This window comes from Lepisosteus platostomus, chromosome 2, assembly GCF_059453375.1.
Source record: "Lepisosteus platostomus isolate fLepPlt1 chromosome 2, fLepPlt1.hap1, whole genome shotgun sequence".
Lineage (NCBI taxonomy): Eukaryota > Metazoa > Chordata > Actinopteri > Semionotiformes > Lepisosteidae > Lepisosteus > Lepisosteus platostomus.
Genome location: NC_142612.1, coordinates 77,510,913 through 77,528,573, shown reverse-complemented (window position 1 = coordinate 77,528,573; position 17,661 = coordinate 77,510,913). Strand labels below are relative to the sequence as shown.

Genomic DNA, 17,661 nt, shown 5'->3' with positions numbered 1-17,661 from the left:
CTTCTTCCTTCTATGTATTATTGTATGCTTGCTTACTGAGAGGCGTTTAGCACCTCACAAATTCTATTGATTCAAATGCACTTTTGCTGCATTTTTTAATCCCTTTCTGTACATGTCATTACAGGTACATTGAAAATAAAATGGATTATTGCCAATTACATTTCCTCATAACATAATGATTAACTTTCGAAGCTGGAAGTATCTCTGGTGGTCCTGGCCTACTGGATGCCACTCCTCCTGCCAGCTACAGTAGGTACTGTACATTATTGAGTATGGGCACCATATTACCAAGTGTGGGCACCAGTTTTGGACTCGGTCTGTAATTTTGTAACTGAGAAGGAGCTGCACTGACCCACCTTTCAGACCAGGAGCCGAGGAGACAGTGTCAGGAGCAGCAGGGACCGAAAGGGAGGAACCGAACTGGATGCCAGGCGTAGTGGCACGAGGAAGGCAGAATTTAAGGAAGTAGGACGCCTGCTGTCAGAGCTACATGTGGGTAGAAGGGTAGATCCAGTGCTGGAGAGATGGGGCTGAGAGGATTGATCCTGGGGCTGACTTGGGCAATGGAGACAGTGGTATGAAGAAGGCAGACCAAGCCGGAGGTAGGACACCTGGTGTCAAGAGAAGCAGGGGCTGAGAGGAAGGAAACTGGAGCTTAACTGGACGCCAGGGCTAGTGGCACAAAGAAGACAGAGCTACAGGACATGCCAGAGGACGACTACTGACTGAGCTGGAAGCTGGATGCCGATCAGATCTGGGTCCCAGAAGGTAGCGTCAGGAGCAGCAGGGGCCAAGCCGAATGTGACGCCGAGGAATGGAAGCAGGAGCGGAGAGGAGAGGATCAGTATCGAACATCTCTGAACAAACCAGACATTCTAGATTTCTAGAAATAATGCGTTATGAATGAAATTAAAATAGTTCCTATTCTATTTTATTTATGATAAAATCCCCAAGGTCCCTGTGGTTCATTTTAATGAGAAGCACAGCCAGTAGGAACTAAATAAACCGCCGTCTCCCAAGGGGTCGGTTTGATCAGCTCAGAAATAAAGTCCATGTGCACTGCACGTAAAAGAACTGTGCATTAATTAATAATATAGGAAATGATATTTATCTGAAAGTATGGTAGAGATTCTCACTGTCAGTAACTCAAAGCTGTCCAGTTTCATAACTGCAATATTCTCTTTTAACTAAGCATGATCCGTTTCACCTCTGTCTTTTTCTTAACAGTTGTTCTGTTCTGTTCTTTTCAGGGTGTACTCCTGTAGTTTGTACTGTGCTGGAAGTATAGGTTGGGAAGTGTGTGTTTTTGTTCAATTTTTGTAAAGATTTGATCAAAAAAATGTAGATTGTGAGAATTATTTTATTATGTAATTGAATTACATAATTCAGTATAAAGGTTACTTTAAAAGCTTATTTGTCAAACAAGCAAGAGTTTTAAAAGTTTAAATAGTTTGGACATTTAAAAATGCCTTAGATGAATTCTTCAGACATATAAATACCCCTGACTCACACCAGGGGGCATCTGCTGCTTATAAGAAGAGATAACAGAATACAATTAACAACACATCGGAAGTGTTGATATGATGTATGTATGATATAAATAATATATGCTCAAAATATTTAAAAAAGAGGTATAAATTACAAAAGCCTTGGACACAGGGATGAGAATGTACACATGTTGTCAGTATATACTGAGCAAATAAAACTCTTTATTCTATATTGACTGATATTGCATTCATGATTACCTCTGAAGATGAATTAATATTCCAATGCAATGTTTGCAGGAAAATAACCAGCTGTATACTGTATTCTAAATAGAAATCTAGAAAAAACTGTTGGTTGGTGTTTTTAAATGTTTCTAAAATCTTTTATAATTAATGAAATGAGATATTTCCAATTTCATTCCCACATAAACCTAGATGAAAACATTTGTGTTAGTATACATTTTCTTTTTTATCTAGCTGTGTTGAAAAGAGAAAAACATATTTTACAGATATTATAGGTGCCAAATACACTAAAAGAAAGAGAAATCATAATCTTTTGGATGGTATTTTTCCCATAATGTGTTTCCTTGTATTTTTCTTGGGTTTAAACAAAATTATGTAGCACTTTGGAGAAAAAATACAAAACAGTAGACCAAATGTTGAAGACAATATAGCAAAAATCTCAACTGCAACTGTGTATTTTCCAGGTGAGCTGACATATGCAGGTATGAAGGTGACCCAAACTGCACAGAAGATGAGCATGCTGAAAGTTATCAGCTTGGCCTCATTGAAATTATCAGGCAGTTTCCTGGCTAAGAAAGCCAGCACCAAACAAGTAGCTGCAAGCAGGCCTATATAGCCCAGTACAGCATAAAATGCCATTTCTGATCCTGTGTTACATGCTAAAATGATCTTTTTATTACTGAGTTTAAAATTTTTGTGAGGGAAGGGAGGTTTCAAACTAAGCCACAGCACACAGATTACAACCTGCACAGCTGTGCAAGAACAAACTATGATCCTCTGCTGAACTGGCCCAAAGTTTTTTGCCATGTTGTTGTTGGGAAGAGTGGCTCTGAAAGCTGTTACAACAACTATTGTTTTTCCCAACACACAGGAAATACAAAGTGCAAATGTGATTCCAAAGGCTGTGTGACGCAACATACAGGACCAGGCTGTTGGCTGCCCAATGAAGGTAAGAGGGCAGAGAAAACACAGCAGCAGAGAGAACAGCAGGAGAGAGCTGAGCTCAGAGTTGTTGGCTTTTACAATGGGTGTGCTTCTGAAGGAAAAGAAGACTGAAATAGTCGCTACTGTCAAGCAGAGTCCAAACAATGACACAGTAGTGAGTGTGATTCCCATTGCATCATAGTAGGAAAGATACTCAATGTCTCTGAGGATGCAGCTGTTTTTTCCATCATTAGACCAGTAGTGCTGTGGACAGTTAATGCACTCAGCTGCACCTGGGAAATTAAGGAAAAAATTTGAATATACAGTAAGATAATGCTATTTTCAAAACTCTTAGGAAAGCAGAATTATTTATGGAGATATTTCACTTCTGTTTACTTTATTTAGATAGTGCCTTTGGCTAAAATGAAAGTTCTTAGTAGGCATATACAGTGATCTGGTGCCAGTCCATTGAATGCTTTGCATACTGTATATTCAATTTGATCTTCAGATGAGTTCGGCACTGTGACTGCCAATAACAACTGCATTCTACATCTGTAGCAAATGGGACGTCACTTGTATGGTAAAACCAGTAAAAAGAGTATAACATGAATCTATTCTAGACAAAAAGAAAGCATGAAGCATTTAAAAATGTTAAATTTAGGATAAACTTTCTAAAACACGTTTTTCTTCTCCATGCAATACCTTGCATTGTATTTTCATGTGTTGAAAGTACCATGCAAGTCAATATTTGTGTTACATTTGCAAAATGTTATGTTTATTATTCTTTTAACATCATGCTTTTCACTGTAAACTGTTTTGAAAGGCATTTTGGATATTTGTATCTATATTGAACTATTTATGAGTGTTTATGTTGTTTACTATGAATGCTCTGGTGTGTATTTAATTATGTTATAAAATAAAATGTCAAGACATTAGCTTAGAATGCACTAAATGTGGCAATCTGTGTCTTTCTAAATAAGAATGCATCACTGTTGTAATACTATTAGTATAAAACTATTTTATCTTACACTGTTTCATACTTGTATTTTTGCAAGTTTATACCTTGGATACAGATATTGTGTCATAATATTATCATTTTATTTCTTCATATCTCACATTTCAGCATGTTTGAATAAAATGTTGTGATGATGCTTATAGTCTAGAAACATACTTGGGAGTTAATTGGCTTTTGGGAACAATGGCCCTGGTGTGACTTGGTTTGTTTTGTGTGTGCCCTAGGATGGACAAGCGTAACCTGCCTCACACCCATCGCTTGCCAGGATAGGATCCATCTCCCTGGGGTCCACATTGGATGAAGTGGCTAGAAAATGGATGGATGCTTAGAGTGGGGAGCAAAGCACAGGATAGTCAGTGTGTCTATGAGCTCATAACCGATGGGTTATGGAAGCAAGTCCCAGCTGTTGTGCCTTTCCAGCCAGCTGTATGATTAGGGAGCAGCATTGCTGGCAGTACTCCCTGTAGTGGACTGGTGTCCTGTCTGGGGAACACTCTTGTGCTCTCTCGTCTGTGCAGCATCATGGAAACCAGGACAATCTCTGGCCTGATGCACTACTGTGGCTTGGGTATAGAAATGACCTACAGTACCTAACCTGACAGTACAGAAGAATACATGAGGGTTCAGATAACAAATAAAATAAGAATGCCTTGCTGTTGATGAGGATAAAAACTTGATAAATAAAACTGCCACTGTGTAAAATGTATTAAAGCCCTGGTCTAGATTGTTTTGAAATCCACATAAAATAAACAATTATAGAAACAAACCAAAAGACTTATCATTTTTGCAGTACAGAATATAATTATGTTGGTATTACATCAAATATTATCAAGGATTTGCAGAATATGAGAAATATCTCCTACATGTTTAAAATAATTTCTTACTTTGTCCATTATTTCATACCTGTGGTGTTTGCTATGGTACCATCAGCACAAGGAATGCAATCGAAGCAGCAGATGGGCTGGCCTTTCCTGGCTGCTCTTCTTGTGCCTGGGGGGCAGCTCTCAGAACACACTCCTGCTGGAACCTACAGAGAGAAACAAAGTGGTGTATACTTTAAAAGTATCACTATTACATTTAAGGTCATTTATTCAGATGGCAATTTTTAAATATGCACCAATATACTGGTACAGTTAACCATTCAAAAACATTCAAAAATTAAATGAACTACACACCATGTCTGCCTTAAGACTATGATGTGAGCATTTGAAACTAGTATCAAGATCTGAAAGACTGCTTACCTCTCTCCCAGTGCTCCAGACAATACTGTCCTCATCAATCACTAGCTGACTGCCTCCATCTGGTGATGTATCAAAGTGACCCACTGTCACATGGCTGACCACTCCTTTGTTGAGTTGCCAGTTTATAATGTCATAGGCAGCAGGGGGATCTCCGTTCTCATCAAAGTACACAGCTTCTCCAAACTGGTTTACAAAACTGACTCTTTTTAATTGCTTAGTGACCTCAAGAGTGTTGAATAAATAGTTTATGAATAGTTTAGTATTTTTATGACTCTAGATTGACAGAATCATACATTTGGTGACTAAACTAAAATGCTAGTGTAGCTGAAGCAAAAGAGATAGAGATTTGACCTGCAATTTCATTTTACTCACCTGCCAGGGCTCTATTCTTGCAATATCTCCACACAGTCTAATGGTGTTTTCTTCCTTTTCACAGAACAGTAAGTCATGAAGTGCATGTGCTACAGCATACACCGCATTGTGTACATTATATGATTCTCTTAGTTGAGAGACATCAAAAAAGGCATTTTCTATTTTATCTAGTCTCTCTTGTCCTGTGCATATATTGGGGTCTGAAACATTTTGTTGGAAGGATTCCACTTTCAAACGTAGTGTGCACCCAAAGATGTATTCCCAGAATATATTATTTAAGTTGTTTGCAGAATCGAGAGACAGACGTATATTGAGGAGGAAATCTTTGAACGGTGGGATCGCCATCTTGCGAATTGCAAACCCTATTGTGCCACCAAAAGACCTGAAGAATTCTGCAGTTGATGGTCTTGCTGCAGTTATCCATGCCTCACTTGCGATCCACTGTATGCCTGTTATGTTTTGCCTGACAATCTCTTGCATTAAAACGCGTAGGTCACGTTCTGAAGCAAATGCTAATATGACTTTTACCGTAGATGTTTTAATAGTATCTAATAAATGAAGTATTTTAGTTGCCGAGTACGTGCTTAAAATATTTTCAGTGAAAGCAATGCAAACTCCGTGTTTTACAACTTCCTCGGTGAAAGACTGAACCCCAAATATACCATACGTATTGTCAGCTTGGATAACTCCGATCCACGTCCATCCGAAATGTTTAACCAGCTGAGCCAAAGCTTTGGCCTGAAAGAAATCACTGGGAATAGTGCGGGAGAATGTGGGGAACTCTCTTTTGTTGCTGAGACAAGAACATGTTGAAGTGTAGCTCACCTTGTGACAGATAAAGAAAAATATTCATATGTCATTTTATAAATAGTCCACTCGTATGTATTAATAGATTAAGGTAGACATTTATAGCGTTTGTGTGAAATTGTTTTACCGAACTTTGTTACCGAACGTTTTATGATAAATATATACATTGGGTGCGTGTACATTTGCGATCGGAAATAGATTATTTGAACAAGTTTAAATGTATGTAGTAAAACGCCAGCTGTCTCCATATAAACGTCCTTCATGTAAGTTTGAAAAATTGGACGATGCCAATGGTCAAGCGTTCTAAACCTAAAAATATGGTTACACATGTTTCCAATAATAATGTAAAATGTAGGAGTGATTCAAACTGCAAAATATATTTCTGGCAATATTGATTTAATTGAAAAAAAAAATTAAGGTTTACCAGAGGAATGCCGAAGCCTCCAATTGCTCTGGCGATATTTAAAGAATTAGATGTGATAACAGCAGTGATTGGGGACGGACACGATTCAGATTCATCCTCTTCGGGTCTGTTTGCTAAGAGTAAACCAGCTCTTGCAGTTTCAGCTGGAGAAGCGCAATTGTCGAGGATTCTGTATCCCAAACTAATGTTCGGGAGCAATTTGTTGTTCATGTTTATTTCCTCTACGGCAAAAACCATCATCTGTACCCACTGAAACGCGCGAAGATCAAACCTGTTAGAGACACAATATGTTAACAAACCAGTTTTGGAGTCTGGTTTAGCAAGACCAGTTCGCAGCTCCTCCGCTCTGGGTGGAATTATAGCGCATGTTCCGCTATTTGCGTTAGTATTCTTCGCGCAGACAGATGTTCTCCCACCTCCCTCTGTAGGCTGTAGGAGAGATGGTTCGCTGCTCCACATTGAACTCTGGTCCTCGCTAGACCGCTGTGCAAGGCAAGTCTCTGCTATCTCTGGGTCCCGATGGTCAGGAAGAACAGATACTAATTTACTGTATATGCACATCTTCTTGGTCCACATACAGTACAGTACACATTTTGCACAGATGTCGTAATTTTCTGTATGATTTCGGTAAAATACATAAAAATATATAACGAGACAAATATAGAATATTGCGACGAGACTTTCCTAAAATGCTAATTGTACAGTGTTCAACCGTCGATTCTGCTTAGATGTCTTATAATACTTACCCAAAACATTTAGCTTTTGGTGGTTCAGTTTTAAACAAAGTACGAATTTGCTCAACAACGCCAAACACAGGGAAAACACCGCCGATCACTAAATCACCGTCTTTGAATAAACCAGACATGGTGTCTTTTCCCATGATCCGGCAAGTCAGATTGCCGTCCACCTGAAAAGAGAAACAGAACATGGAAAATATTAGAAGGTGTGCATTCATTTTGATGTAGCTTGTCGAAAGAGAGATAGAATTGACCGAGATTAAAGTAGTCCCTGTGTCATTTTATTCACAGAGAAATATCCTCAGGGCCCCTGTGACATGGACAGTGTGAAGTAAACAGTGGTCTCCCAAGAGGTGATTTTACTCCGCATGAAAGGGGTGTTCGTATAGTGTGATACACATATACAGTATGTGTAAGGAAGTACTGTCTGTGCGCGGTGTGCAGAAAATACCCGTGTTTTCAGTTAAAGCACAACGGAAGAATCCTGCAGACAACTGTCAGGCTGTACGTCATCAATCTCGACTTCAGCGGACTGATCAACAGGATTTTCAGTGTCAGCACCACGGGGCTGTCTATTGTGAAGCAAATAGGGCTAGATGGGTCGAAACGTCTCCACTTGTTTGAAACCAGTCTTCTAGCACATTGTTATGATTAAACTTCAATAACTCGTCTTCTGTGTTTCTATTACACTGCTTCTGTATGTGGTTCTGAGTGAGTTGAACTCAGCAGATATTAAAGCTCCATAAAGGTTGAACATTTCACTAGCTGCTATTGTGTGAAATTATAGGGCATGGCAGTTGTCACAAGTGGAAAGTATTACATCTGTAATATAAAAAGGTATCACCACTGGAAATATGTTCAAGGGGATTTAACATGTGCTCTCCTCTACTCTCAGGATATATGTACGTTTCAGTCTGAAAATTAACTTTTTAAAAATGGTGGGTTGGCTGTTTTAAATGTGATTAAAGCGTTCTTGTTCCTTCTATGTATTATTATATGCTTGCTTACTGAGAGGCGTTTAGTACCTCACAAATTCTATTGATTCAAATGCACTTTTGCTGCATTTTTTAATTCCTTTCTGTACATGTCATTACAGGTACATTGAAAATAAAATGGATTATTGCCAATTACATTTCCTCATAACATAATGATTAACTTTCAAAGCTGGAAGTATCTCTGGTGGTCCTGGCCTACTGGATGCCACTCCTCCTGCCAGCTACAGTAGGTACATTATTGAGTATGGGCACCATATTACCAAGTGTGGGCACCAGTTTTGGACTCGGTCTGTCATTTTGTAACTGAGAAGGAGCTGCACTGACCCACCTTTCAGACCAGGAGCCGAGGAGACAGTGTCAGGAGCAGCAGGGACCCAAAGGGAGGAACCGAACTGGATGCCAGGCGTAGTGGCACGAGGAAGGCAGAATTTAAGGAAGTAGGACGCCTGCTGTCGGAGCTACATGTGGGTAGAAGGGTAGACCCAGTGCTGGAGAGATGGGGCTGAGAGGATTGATCCTGGGGCTGACCTAGGCAATGGAGACAGTGGTATGAAGAAGGCAGACCAAACCGGAGGGAGGACACCTGGTGTCAAGAGCAGCAGGGGCTGAGAGGAAGGAAACTGGAGCTTAACTGGACGCCAGGGCTAGTGGCACAAAGAAGACAGAGCTACAGGACATGCCAGAGGATGACTACTGACTGAGCTGGAAGCTGGATGCCGATCAGATCCGGGTCCGAGAAGGTAGCGTCAGGAGCAGCAGGGGCCAAGCCGAATGTGACGCCGAGGAATGGAAGCAGGAGCGGAGAGGAGAGGATCAGTATCGAACATCTCTGAACAAACCAGACATTCTAGATTTCTAGAAACAATGCGTTATGAATGAAATTAAAATAGTTCCTATTCTATTTTATTTATGATAAAATCCCCAAGGTCCCTGTGGTTCATTTTAATGAGAAGCATAGCCAGTAGGAACTAAATAAACCGCCGTCTCCCAAGGGGTCGGTTTGATCAGCTCAGAAATAAAGTCCATGTGCACTGCACGTAAAATAACTGTGCATTAATTAATAATATAGGAAATTATATTTATCTGAAAGTATGGTTCTCACTGTCAGTAACTCAAAGCTGTCCAGTTTCATAACTGCAATATTCTCTTTTAACTAAGGATGATCAGTTTCACCTCTGTCTTTTTCTTAACAGTTGTTCTGTTCTGTTCTGTTCTTTTCAGGGTGTACTCCTGTAGTTTGTACTGTGCTGGAAGTATAGAGTGGGAAGTGTGTGTTTTTGTTCAATTTTTGTAAAGATTTGATAAAAAAAAATGTAGATTGTGAGAATTATTTTATTATGTAATTGAATTACATAATTCAGTATAAAAGTTACTTTAAAAGCTTATTTGTCAAACAAGCAAGAGTTTTAAAAGTTAAAATAGTTTGGACATTTAAAAATGCCTTAGATGAATTCTTCAGACATATAAATACTCCTGACTCACACCAGGGGGCATCTGCTGCTTATAAGAAGAGATAACAGAATACAATTAACAACACATCGGAAGTGTTGATATGATGTACTGTATGTATGATATAGATAATATATGCTCAAAATATTTAAAAAAGAGGTATAAATTACAAAAGCCTTGGACACAGGGATGAGAATGTACACATGCTGTCAGTATATACTGAGCAAATAAAACTCTTTATTCTATATTGACTGATATTGCATTCCTGAATACTTCTGAAGATGAATTAATATTCCAATGCAATGTTTGCAGGAAAATAACCAGCTGTATACTGTATTCTAAATAGAAATCTAGAAAAAACTGTAGGTTGGTGTTTTTAAATGTTTCTAAAATCTTTTATAATTAATGAAATGAGATATTTCCAATTTCATTCCCACATAAACCTAGATGAAAACATTTGTGTTAGTATACATTTTCTTTTTTATCTAGCTGTGTTGAAAAGAGAAAAACATATTTTACAGATATTATAGGCGCCAAATACACTAAAAGAAAGAGAAATCATAATCTTTTGGATGGTATTTTTCCCATAATGTGTTTCCTTGTATTTTTCTTGGGTTTAAACAAAATTATGTAGCACTTTGGAGAAAAAATACAAAACAGTAGACCAAATGTTGAAGACAATATAGCAAAAATCTCAACTGCAACTGTGTATTTTCCAGGTGAGCTGACATATGCAGGTATGAAGGTGACCCAAACTGCACAGAAGATGAGCATGCTGAAAGTAATCAGCTTGGCCTCATTGAAATTATCAGGCAGTTTCCTGGCTAAGAAAGCCAGCACCAAACAAGTAGCTGCAAGCAGGCCTATATAGCCCAGTACTGCATAAAATGCCATTTCTGATCCTGTGTTACATTCTAAAATGATCTTTTTATTACTGAGTTTAAAATTTTTGTCAGGGAAGGGAGGTTTTAAACTAAGCCACAGCACACAGATTACAACCTGCACAGCTGTGCAAGAACAAACTATGATCCTCTGCTGAACTGGACCAAAGTTTTTTGCCATGTTGTTGTTGGGAAGAGTGGCTCTGAAAGCTGTTACAACAACTATTGTTTTTCCCAACACACAGGAAATACAAAGTGCAAATGTGATTCCAAAGGCTGTGTGACGCAACATACAGGACCAGGCTGTTGGCTGCCCAATGAAGGTAAGAGGGCAGAGAAAACACAGCAGCAGAGAGAACAGCAGGAGAGAGCTGAGCTCAGAGTTGTTGGCTTTTACAATGGGTGTGCTTCTGAAGGAAAAGAAGACTGAAATAGTGGCTACTGTCAAGCAGAGTCCAAACAATGACACAGTAGTGAGTGTGATTCCCATTGCATCATAGTAGGAAAGAAACTCAATGTCTCTGAGGATGCAGGTCTCTTTTCCATCATTAGACCAGTAGTCCTGTGGACAGTTAATGCACTCAGCTGCACCTGGGAAATTAAGGAAAACATGTGAATATACAGAAAGATAATGCTATTTTCAAAACTCTTAGGAAAGCAGAATTATTTATGGAAATATTTCACTTCTGTTTACTTTATTTAGATAGTGCCTTTGGCTAAAATGAAAGTTCTTAGCAGGCATATACAATGATCTGGTGCCAGTCCATTGAATGCTTTGCATACTGTATATTCAATTTGATCTTCAGATGAGTTCGGCACTGTGACTGCCAATAACAACTGCATTCTACATCTGTAGCAAATGGGACGTCACTTGTATGGTAAAACCAGTAAAAAGAGTATAACATTAATCTATTCTAGACAAAAAGAAAGCAAGAAGCATTTAAAAATGTTAAATTTAGGATAAACTTTCTAAAGCACGTTTTTCTTCTCCATGCAATACCTTGCATTGTATTTTCATGTGTTGAAAGTACCATGCAAGTCAATATTTGTGTGACATTTGCAAAATGTTATGTTTATTATTCTTTTAACATCATGTTTTTCACTGTAAACTGTTTTGAAAGGCATTTTGGATATTTGTATCTATATTGAACAATTTATGAATGTTTATGTTGTTTACTATGAATGCTCTGGTGTGTATTTAATTATGTTATAAAATAAAATGTCAAGACATTAGCTTAGAATGCACTAAATGTGGCAATCTGTGTCTTTCTAAATAAGAATGCATCACTGTTGTAATACTATTAGTATAAAACTATTTTATCTTACACTGTTTCATACTTGTATTTTTGCAAGTTTATACCTTGGATACAGATATTGTGTCATAATATTATCATTTTATTTCTTCATATCTCACATTTCAGCATGTTTGAATAAAATGTTGTGATGATGCTTATAGTCTAGAAACATACTTGGGAGTTAATTGGCTTTTGGGAACAATGGCCCTGGTGTGACTTGGTTTGTTTTGTGTGTGCCCTAGGATGGACAAGCGTAACCTGCCTCACACCCATCGCTTGCCAGGATAGGATCCATCTCCCTGGGGTCCACATTGGTTGAAGTGGCTAGAAAATGGATGGATGCTTAGAGTGGGGAGCAAAGCACAGCATAGTCAGTGTGTCTATGAGCTCATAACCGATGGGTTATGGAAGCAAGTCCCAGCTGTTGTGCCTTTCCAGCCAGCTGTATGATTAGGGAGCAGCATTGCTGGCAGTACGCCCTGTAGTGGACTGGTGTCCTGTCTGGGGAACACTCTTGTGCTCTCTCGTCTGTGCAGCATCATGGAAACCAGGACAATCTCTGGCCTGATGCGCTACTGTGACTTGGGTACAGAAATGACCTACAGTACCTAATCTGACAGTACAGAAGAATATATGAGGGTTCAGATAACAAATAAAATAAGAATGCCTTGCTGTTGATGAGGATAAAAACTTGATAAATAAAACTGCCACTGTGTAAAACGTATTAAAGCCCTGGTCTAGATTGTTTTGAAATCCACATAAAATAAACAATTATAGAAACAAACCAAAAGACTTATCATTTTTGCAGTACAGAATATAATTATGTTGGTATTACATCAAATATTATCAAGGATTTGCAGAATATGAGAAATATCTCCTACATGTTTAAAATAATGTCTTACTTTGTCCATTATTTCATACCTGTGGTGTTTGCTATGGTACCATCAGCACAAGGAATGCAATCGAAGCAGCAGATGGGCTGGCCTTTCCTGGCTGCTCTTCTTGTGCCTGGGGGGCAGCTCTCAGAACACACTCCTTTGGGAACCTACAGAGAGAAACAAAGTGGTGTATACTTTAAAAGTATCACTATTACATTTAAGGTAATTTATTCAGATGGCAATTTTTAAATATGCACCAATATACTGGTACAGTTAACCATTCAAAAACATTCAAAAATTAAATGAACTACACACCATGTCTGCCTTAAGACTATGATGTGAGCATTTGAAACTAGTATCAAGATCTGAAAGACTGCTTACCTCTCTCCCAGTGTTCCAGACAATACTGTCCTCATCAATCACTAGCTGACTGCCTCCATCTGGTGATGTATCAAAGTGACCCACTGTCACATGGCTGACCACTCCTTTGTTGAGTTGCCAGTTTATAATGTCATAGGCAGCAGGAGGATCTCCGTTCTCATCAAAGTACACAGCTTCTCCAAACTGGTTGACAAAACTGACTCTTTTTAATTGCTTAGTGACCTCAAGAGTGTTGAATAAATAGTTTATGAATAGTTTAGTATTTTTATGACTCTAGATTGACAGAATCATACATTTGGTGACTAAACTAAAATGCTAGTGTAGCTGAAGCAAAAGAGAGAGATTTGACCTGCAATTTCATTTTACTCACCTGCCAGGGCTGAACTCTTCCAGTATCTCCACACAGTCTAATGGTGTTATTTTCTTCCTTTTCACAGAACAGTAAGTCATGAAGTGCATGTGCTACAGCATACACCGCATTGTGTACATTATATGATTCTCTTAGTTGAGAGACATCAAAAAAGGCATTTTCTATTTTATCTAGTCTCTCTTGTCCTGTGCATATATTGGGGTCTGAAACATTTTGTTGGAAGGATTCCACTTTCAAACGTAGAGTGCACCCAAAGATGTATTCCCAGAATATATTATTTAAGTTGTTTGTAGAATCGAGAGACGGACGTATATTGAGGAGGAAATCTTTGAACGGTGGGATCGCCATCTTGCGAATTGCAAACCCTATTGTGCCACCAAAAGACCTGAAGAATTCTGCAGTTGATGGTCTTGCTGCAGTTATCCATGCCTCACTTGCGATCCACTGTATGCCTGTTATGTTTTGCCTGACAATCTCTTGCATTAAAACGCGTAGGTCACGTTCTGAAGCAAATGCTAATATGACTTTTACCGTTGATTTTTTAATAGTATCTAATAAATGAAGTATTTTCGTTGCCGAGTACGTGCTAAAAATATTTTCAGTGAAGGCAATGCAAACTCCGTGTTTTACAACTTCCTTGGTGAAAGACTGAACCCCAACTATACCATATTCACTGTCCGCTTGGATAACTCCGATCCACGTCCATCCGAAATGTTTAACAAGCTGAGCCAAAGCTTTGGCCTGAAAGAAATCACTGGGAATAGTGCGGGAGAATGTGGGGAACTCTCTTTTGTTGCTGAGACAAGAACATGTTGAAGTGTAGCTCACCTTGTGACATATAAAGAAAAATATAGATTTATATATTATTTTATGAGTAGTCTAATATATGTATTCATAGTTTAAGACAAAACATTTATAACATTTGTATGAAATTTATTTTTCTAAACGTGTTCGTTATATGACAAATATATACATTGGGTGCGTGTACATTTGCGATTGGAAACATTCATATTATTTGAACAAGTTTAAGTTTATATAGTAAAAACACCAACTGTCTCCATATTAACGTCCTTCATACACATTTTTAAAAAATTGGACGATGCCTTTGATATAAAACGTCAAGCGTTAATAATCATTCTAAACGTAAAAATATGGTTACACATGTTACCAATAATATTGTAAGATGTAGCCTTTGATTCAAACTGCTAAATACATTTCTAGTCATATTGATTTAATAATAAAAATATTAAGGTTTACCAAAGGAATACCGAAGCCTCCAATTGCTCTGGCGATATTTAAAGAATTAGATGTGATAACAGCAGTGATTGGGGACGGACACGATGAGTCATATTCATCCTCTTCAGGTCTGTTTGCTAAGAGTAAACCAGCTCTCGCAGTTTCAGCTGGAGAAGCGCAATTGTCGAGGATTCTGTATCCCAAAGTAATGTTCGGGAGCAATTTGTTGTTCATGTTTATTTCCTCTACGGCAAAAACCATCATCTGTACCCACTGAAACGCGCGAAGATCAAACCTGTTAGAGACACAATATGTTAACAAACCCAGTTGTGGAGTCTGGCTCAGCAAGACCAGTTCGCAGCTCCTCCGCTCTGGGTGGAATTATAGCGCATGTTCCGCTATTTGCGTTAGTATTCTTCGCGCAGTCAGATTTTCTCCCACCTCCCTCAGAGCTGTAGGAGAGATGGTTCGCTGCTCCACATTGAACTCTGGTCCTCGCTAGACCGCTGTGCAAGGCAAGTCTCTGCTATCTCTGGGTCCCGATGGTCAGGAAGAACAGATACAGTACTAACGAACTTGGTCCACATACAGATTTTCTACTGTCTAGGTTTTGTGTATGATTTCAGTAAAAAAAAAAGAAAATCTAAAATGAGTAATCATTAAAACATAGAACATTGCAATCAGATTTTCATAAAATGCTCAAATGTCTTATAATACTTGCCCGATGCAGTTTGCTCTTGGTGGTTCAGTTTTGAACAGAGAATGAATCTGCTCAATTCCTCCAAACACAGGGAAAACACCGCCGATCACTAAATCACCTTCTTTGAATAAACCAGACATGGTGTCTTTTCCCATGATCCGGCAAGTCAGATCGCCGTCCACCTGAAAAGAGAAACAGAACATGGAAAATATTAGAAGGTGTGCATTCATTTTGATGTAGCTTGTCGAAAGAGAGATAGAATTGACCGAGATTAAAGTAGTTCCTGTGTCATTTTATAAACAGAAAAATACTCTCAGGGCCCCTGTGCATAAACGAGTGACACTGATAGTGTGAAGTAAACAGTGGTCTCCCAAGAGGTGATTTTACTCCGCATGAAAGGGGTGTTCGTATAGTGTGATACACATCTACAGTATGTGTAAGGAAGTATTGTCTGTGTGCGGTGTGCAGGAAATACCCGTGTTTTTAAATTAATGCAGCCTTTAAAATATTAAATCAAAAGGAAACGTGGAAGGTTTAAATAAAAGAAAAGATAGAACGGAAGAATCCATCAGAAATTTTATAGGCGAAAATGTCTACACTGAAAATGCTTGACATCCTGAGATCAGGGGATTAAACAGCATTTTCATCACCAAGAAACTGCCCGTTGTAAAGAAAGCACAAACTATGTAATCTCTTTAATCTCTTCTTGATGTGGGACAACCAGATGGCCCGCGGGGGCAGGTGGAGGAGACAGCTCGCCGCACTCACCCTCTCTGTGACAGGCCGGGGGTCCGATCTGCTTCGCGTTGAGCTTCGGTCTTCACGTTGGCGGGTGTTGGCCAGCCCCACTTGACCCCTTTCTCCACTTCAGTTATTTTCACTTCTCTCACACGTTCAGTCAGACCCTCAATTGTTAATGACCTGAACGGCTCCCTCACTTCTGCTTCTTTTTTCCCCCTAGCTTTTACATTGGGTTCCTCTACTAAGTTGGTTATTGCAGTCCTAGCTTGCTCTCCAGTCAATGAGAGACCTCTGTCCTGGTCCTTCTTCAGTGTGTAAGATTAGTTTTGCATTTTCTCAGAGTCAGGATAAGAGTTACTGAAATACATTACATCGACTGCCTGCAGTATTGACAAAGTTCAATTGGAGTACTTATTCGAACTTATTGCTGAGGATGTAATTTCACATTTTGAACATGCAAAAATAATTCTAAAATATATTCTGCTGATTTATTGTTGATTTCTTTCTCTATTTCTGTTGCACGGTAGCACATGCAGTAGACAAAGAGAGGGTTACTACTGTATTATTCTACAGTTACGAAACAGACACATTCAAGACATTGGCAAATCCCTTGGAAAAGGAAACAGTCTGACTTGCTGCTGATGTGATCCTCCATTTTTTGTGCGACTACTATGTTCTGCACGGCCACATGCTCGTTAATGAGACATCGTTTAAAATATAAATGTAAGATGAGAGCCAAAAAATCATTAAAGCTGTTGGGAGACCGAGATTCCCTTTGGGTATACGGGGTAGAAATCAGAAAGCGCCGCACAGCGTCACAGTTTATGAAAACTCTTGCTCTTGTTTGTGGCGAGAGCAGCTTTTTGCAAAAGCATGGTGGCGTTAAAGTATTTTCACAAAGTTCATCAATTTGAAAATGTGTAAAATTGTGCTATACTGTAAGTGATTTTATTTTGTTACTTAATAACCAGTCTGTGAAACTGGGACTGCAGTTCCTCATTAAACTGCATTTTGACTAAACACTCCATAATCCTTTCAGTAAACTTAAATATACTTGGGTGTTGTTGTTGTTGTTGTTGTTGTTGTTGTGAAATTTATAGCTTTCTTTTTTCTTCTATGCATAAATACAGTGGGTATGGAAAGACACCACCCCCTTTGAACCTTCTGTTGTATGACAAATTAAATTAGGCTTGTTCCATTTTTATCTACACACAGTAACCCACATTAGCCAAGTGAAAATACAATTCTAAAACATTCTGAAAATTAATTAATACTACAACAATAAAATACCTTATTTGGATAAGTGAACACCGCTAATCAGAGCCCAAACCTAAATCCCATCGGAAATCTTTGGAATGACTTGAAGAGGGCAAATATTCCTCCCTCTGGGCATGCAAAATTTGTAGAGATGTATCCAAACAGGCTGTAATTCAAGCAAAAGGTGCTTCCACCAAGAATTAACTCGGGGGAGTGGGGTGAGGGGGGGTG

General features: G+C 38.8%; 2 protein-coding genes across 2 annotated transcripts; both read right to left on the bottom strand.

Moving 5' to 3' along the window:
- Positions 1-1,342: 1,342 nt before the first annotated feature.
- Positions 1,343-7,895, bottom strand: LOC148677279 (extracellular calcium-sensing receptor-like). Its single transcript, XM_088619819.1, has 6 exons — positions 7,257-7,895; positions 6,511-6,781; positions 5,280-6,104; positions 4,908-5,129; positions 4,570-4,693; positions 1,343-2,944 (listed from the first exon to the last, which is right to left on the bottom strand). Exons 1-6 carry the CDS (start codon positions 7,463-7,465, stop codon positions 2,031-2,033), a joined length of 2,565 nt encoding a protein of 854 aa, XP_088475945.1. The 5' UTR covers positions 7,466-7,895; the 3' UTR covers positions 1,343-2,030.
- Positions 7,896-9,556: 1,661 nt separating this feature from the next.
- LOC148677278 (extracellular calcium-sensing receptor-like) lies at positions 9,557-15,787 on the bottom strand. Its single transcript, XM_088619831.1, has 6 exons — positions 15,454-15,787; positions 14,754-15,027; positions 13,497-14,324; positions 13,127-13,348; positions 12,789-12,912; positions 9,557-11,163 (listed from the first exon to the last, which is right to left on the bottom strand). The coding sequence occupies exons 1-6, from the start codon at positions 15,660-15,662 to the stop codon at positions 10,250-10,252; spliced, it is 2,571 nt and encodes an 856-aa protein (XP_088475957.1). The 5' UTR covers positions 15,663-15,787; the 3' UTR covers positions 9,557-10,249.
- Positions 15,788-17,661: the final 1,874 nt, after the last annotated feature.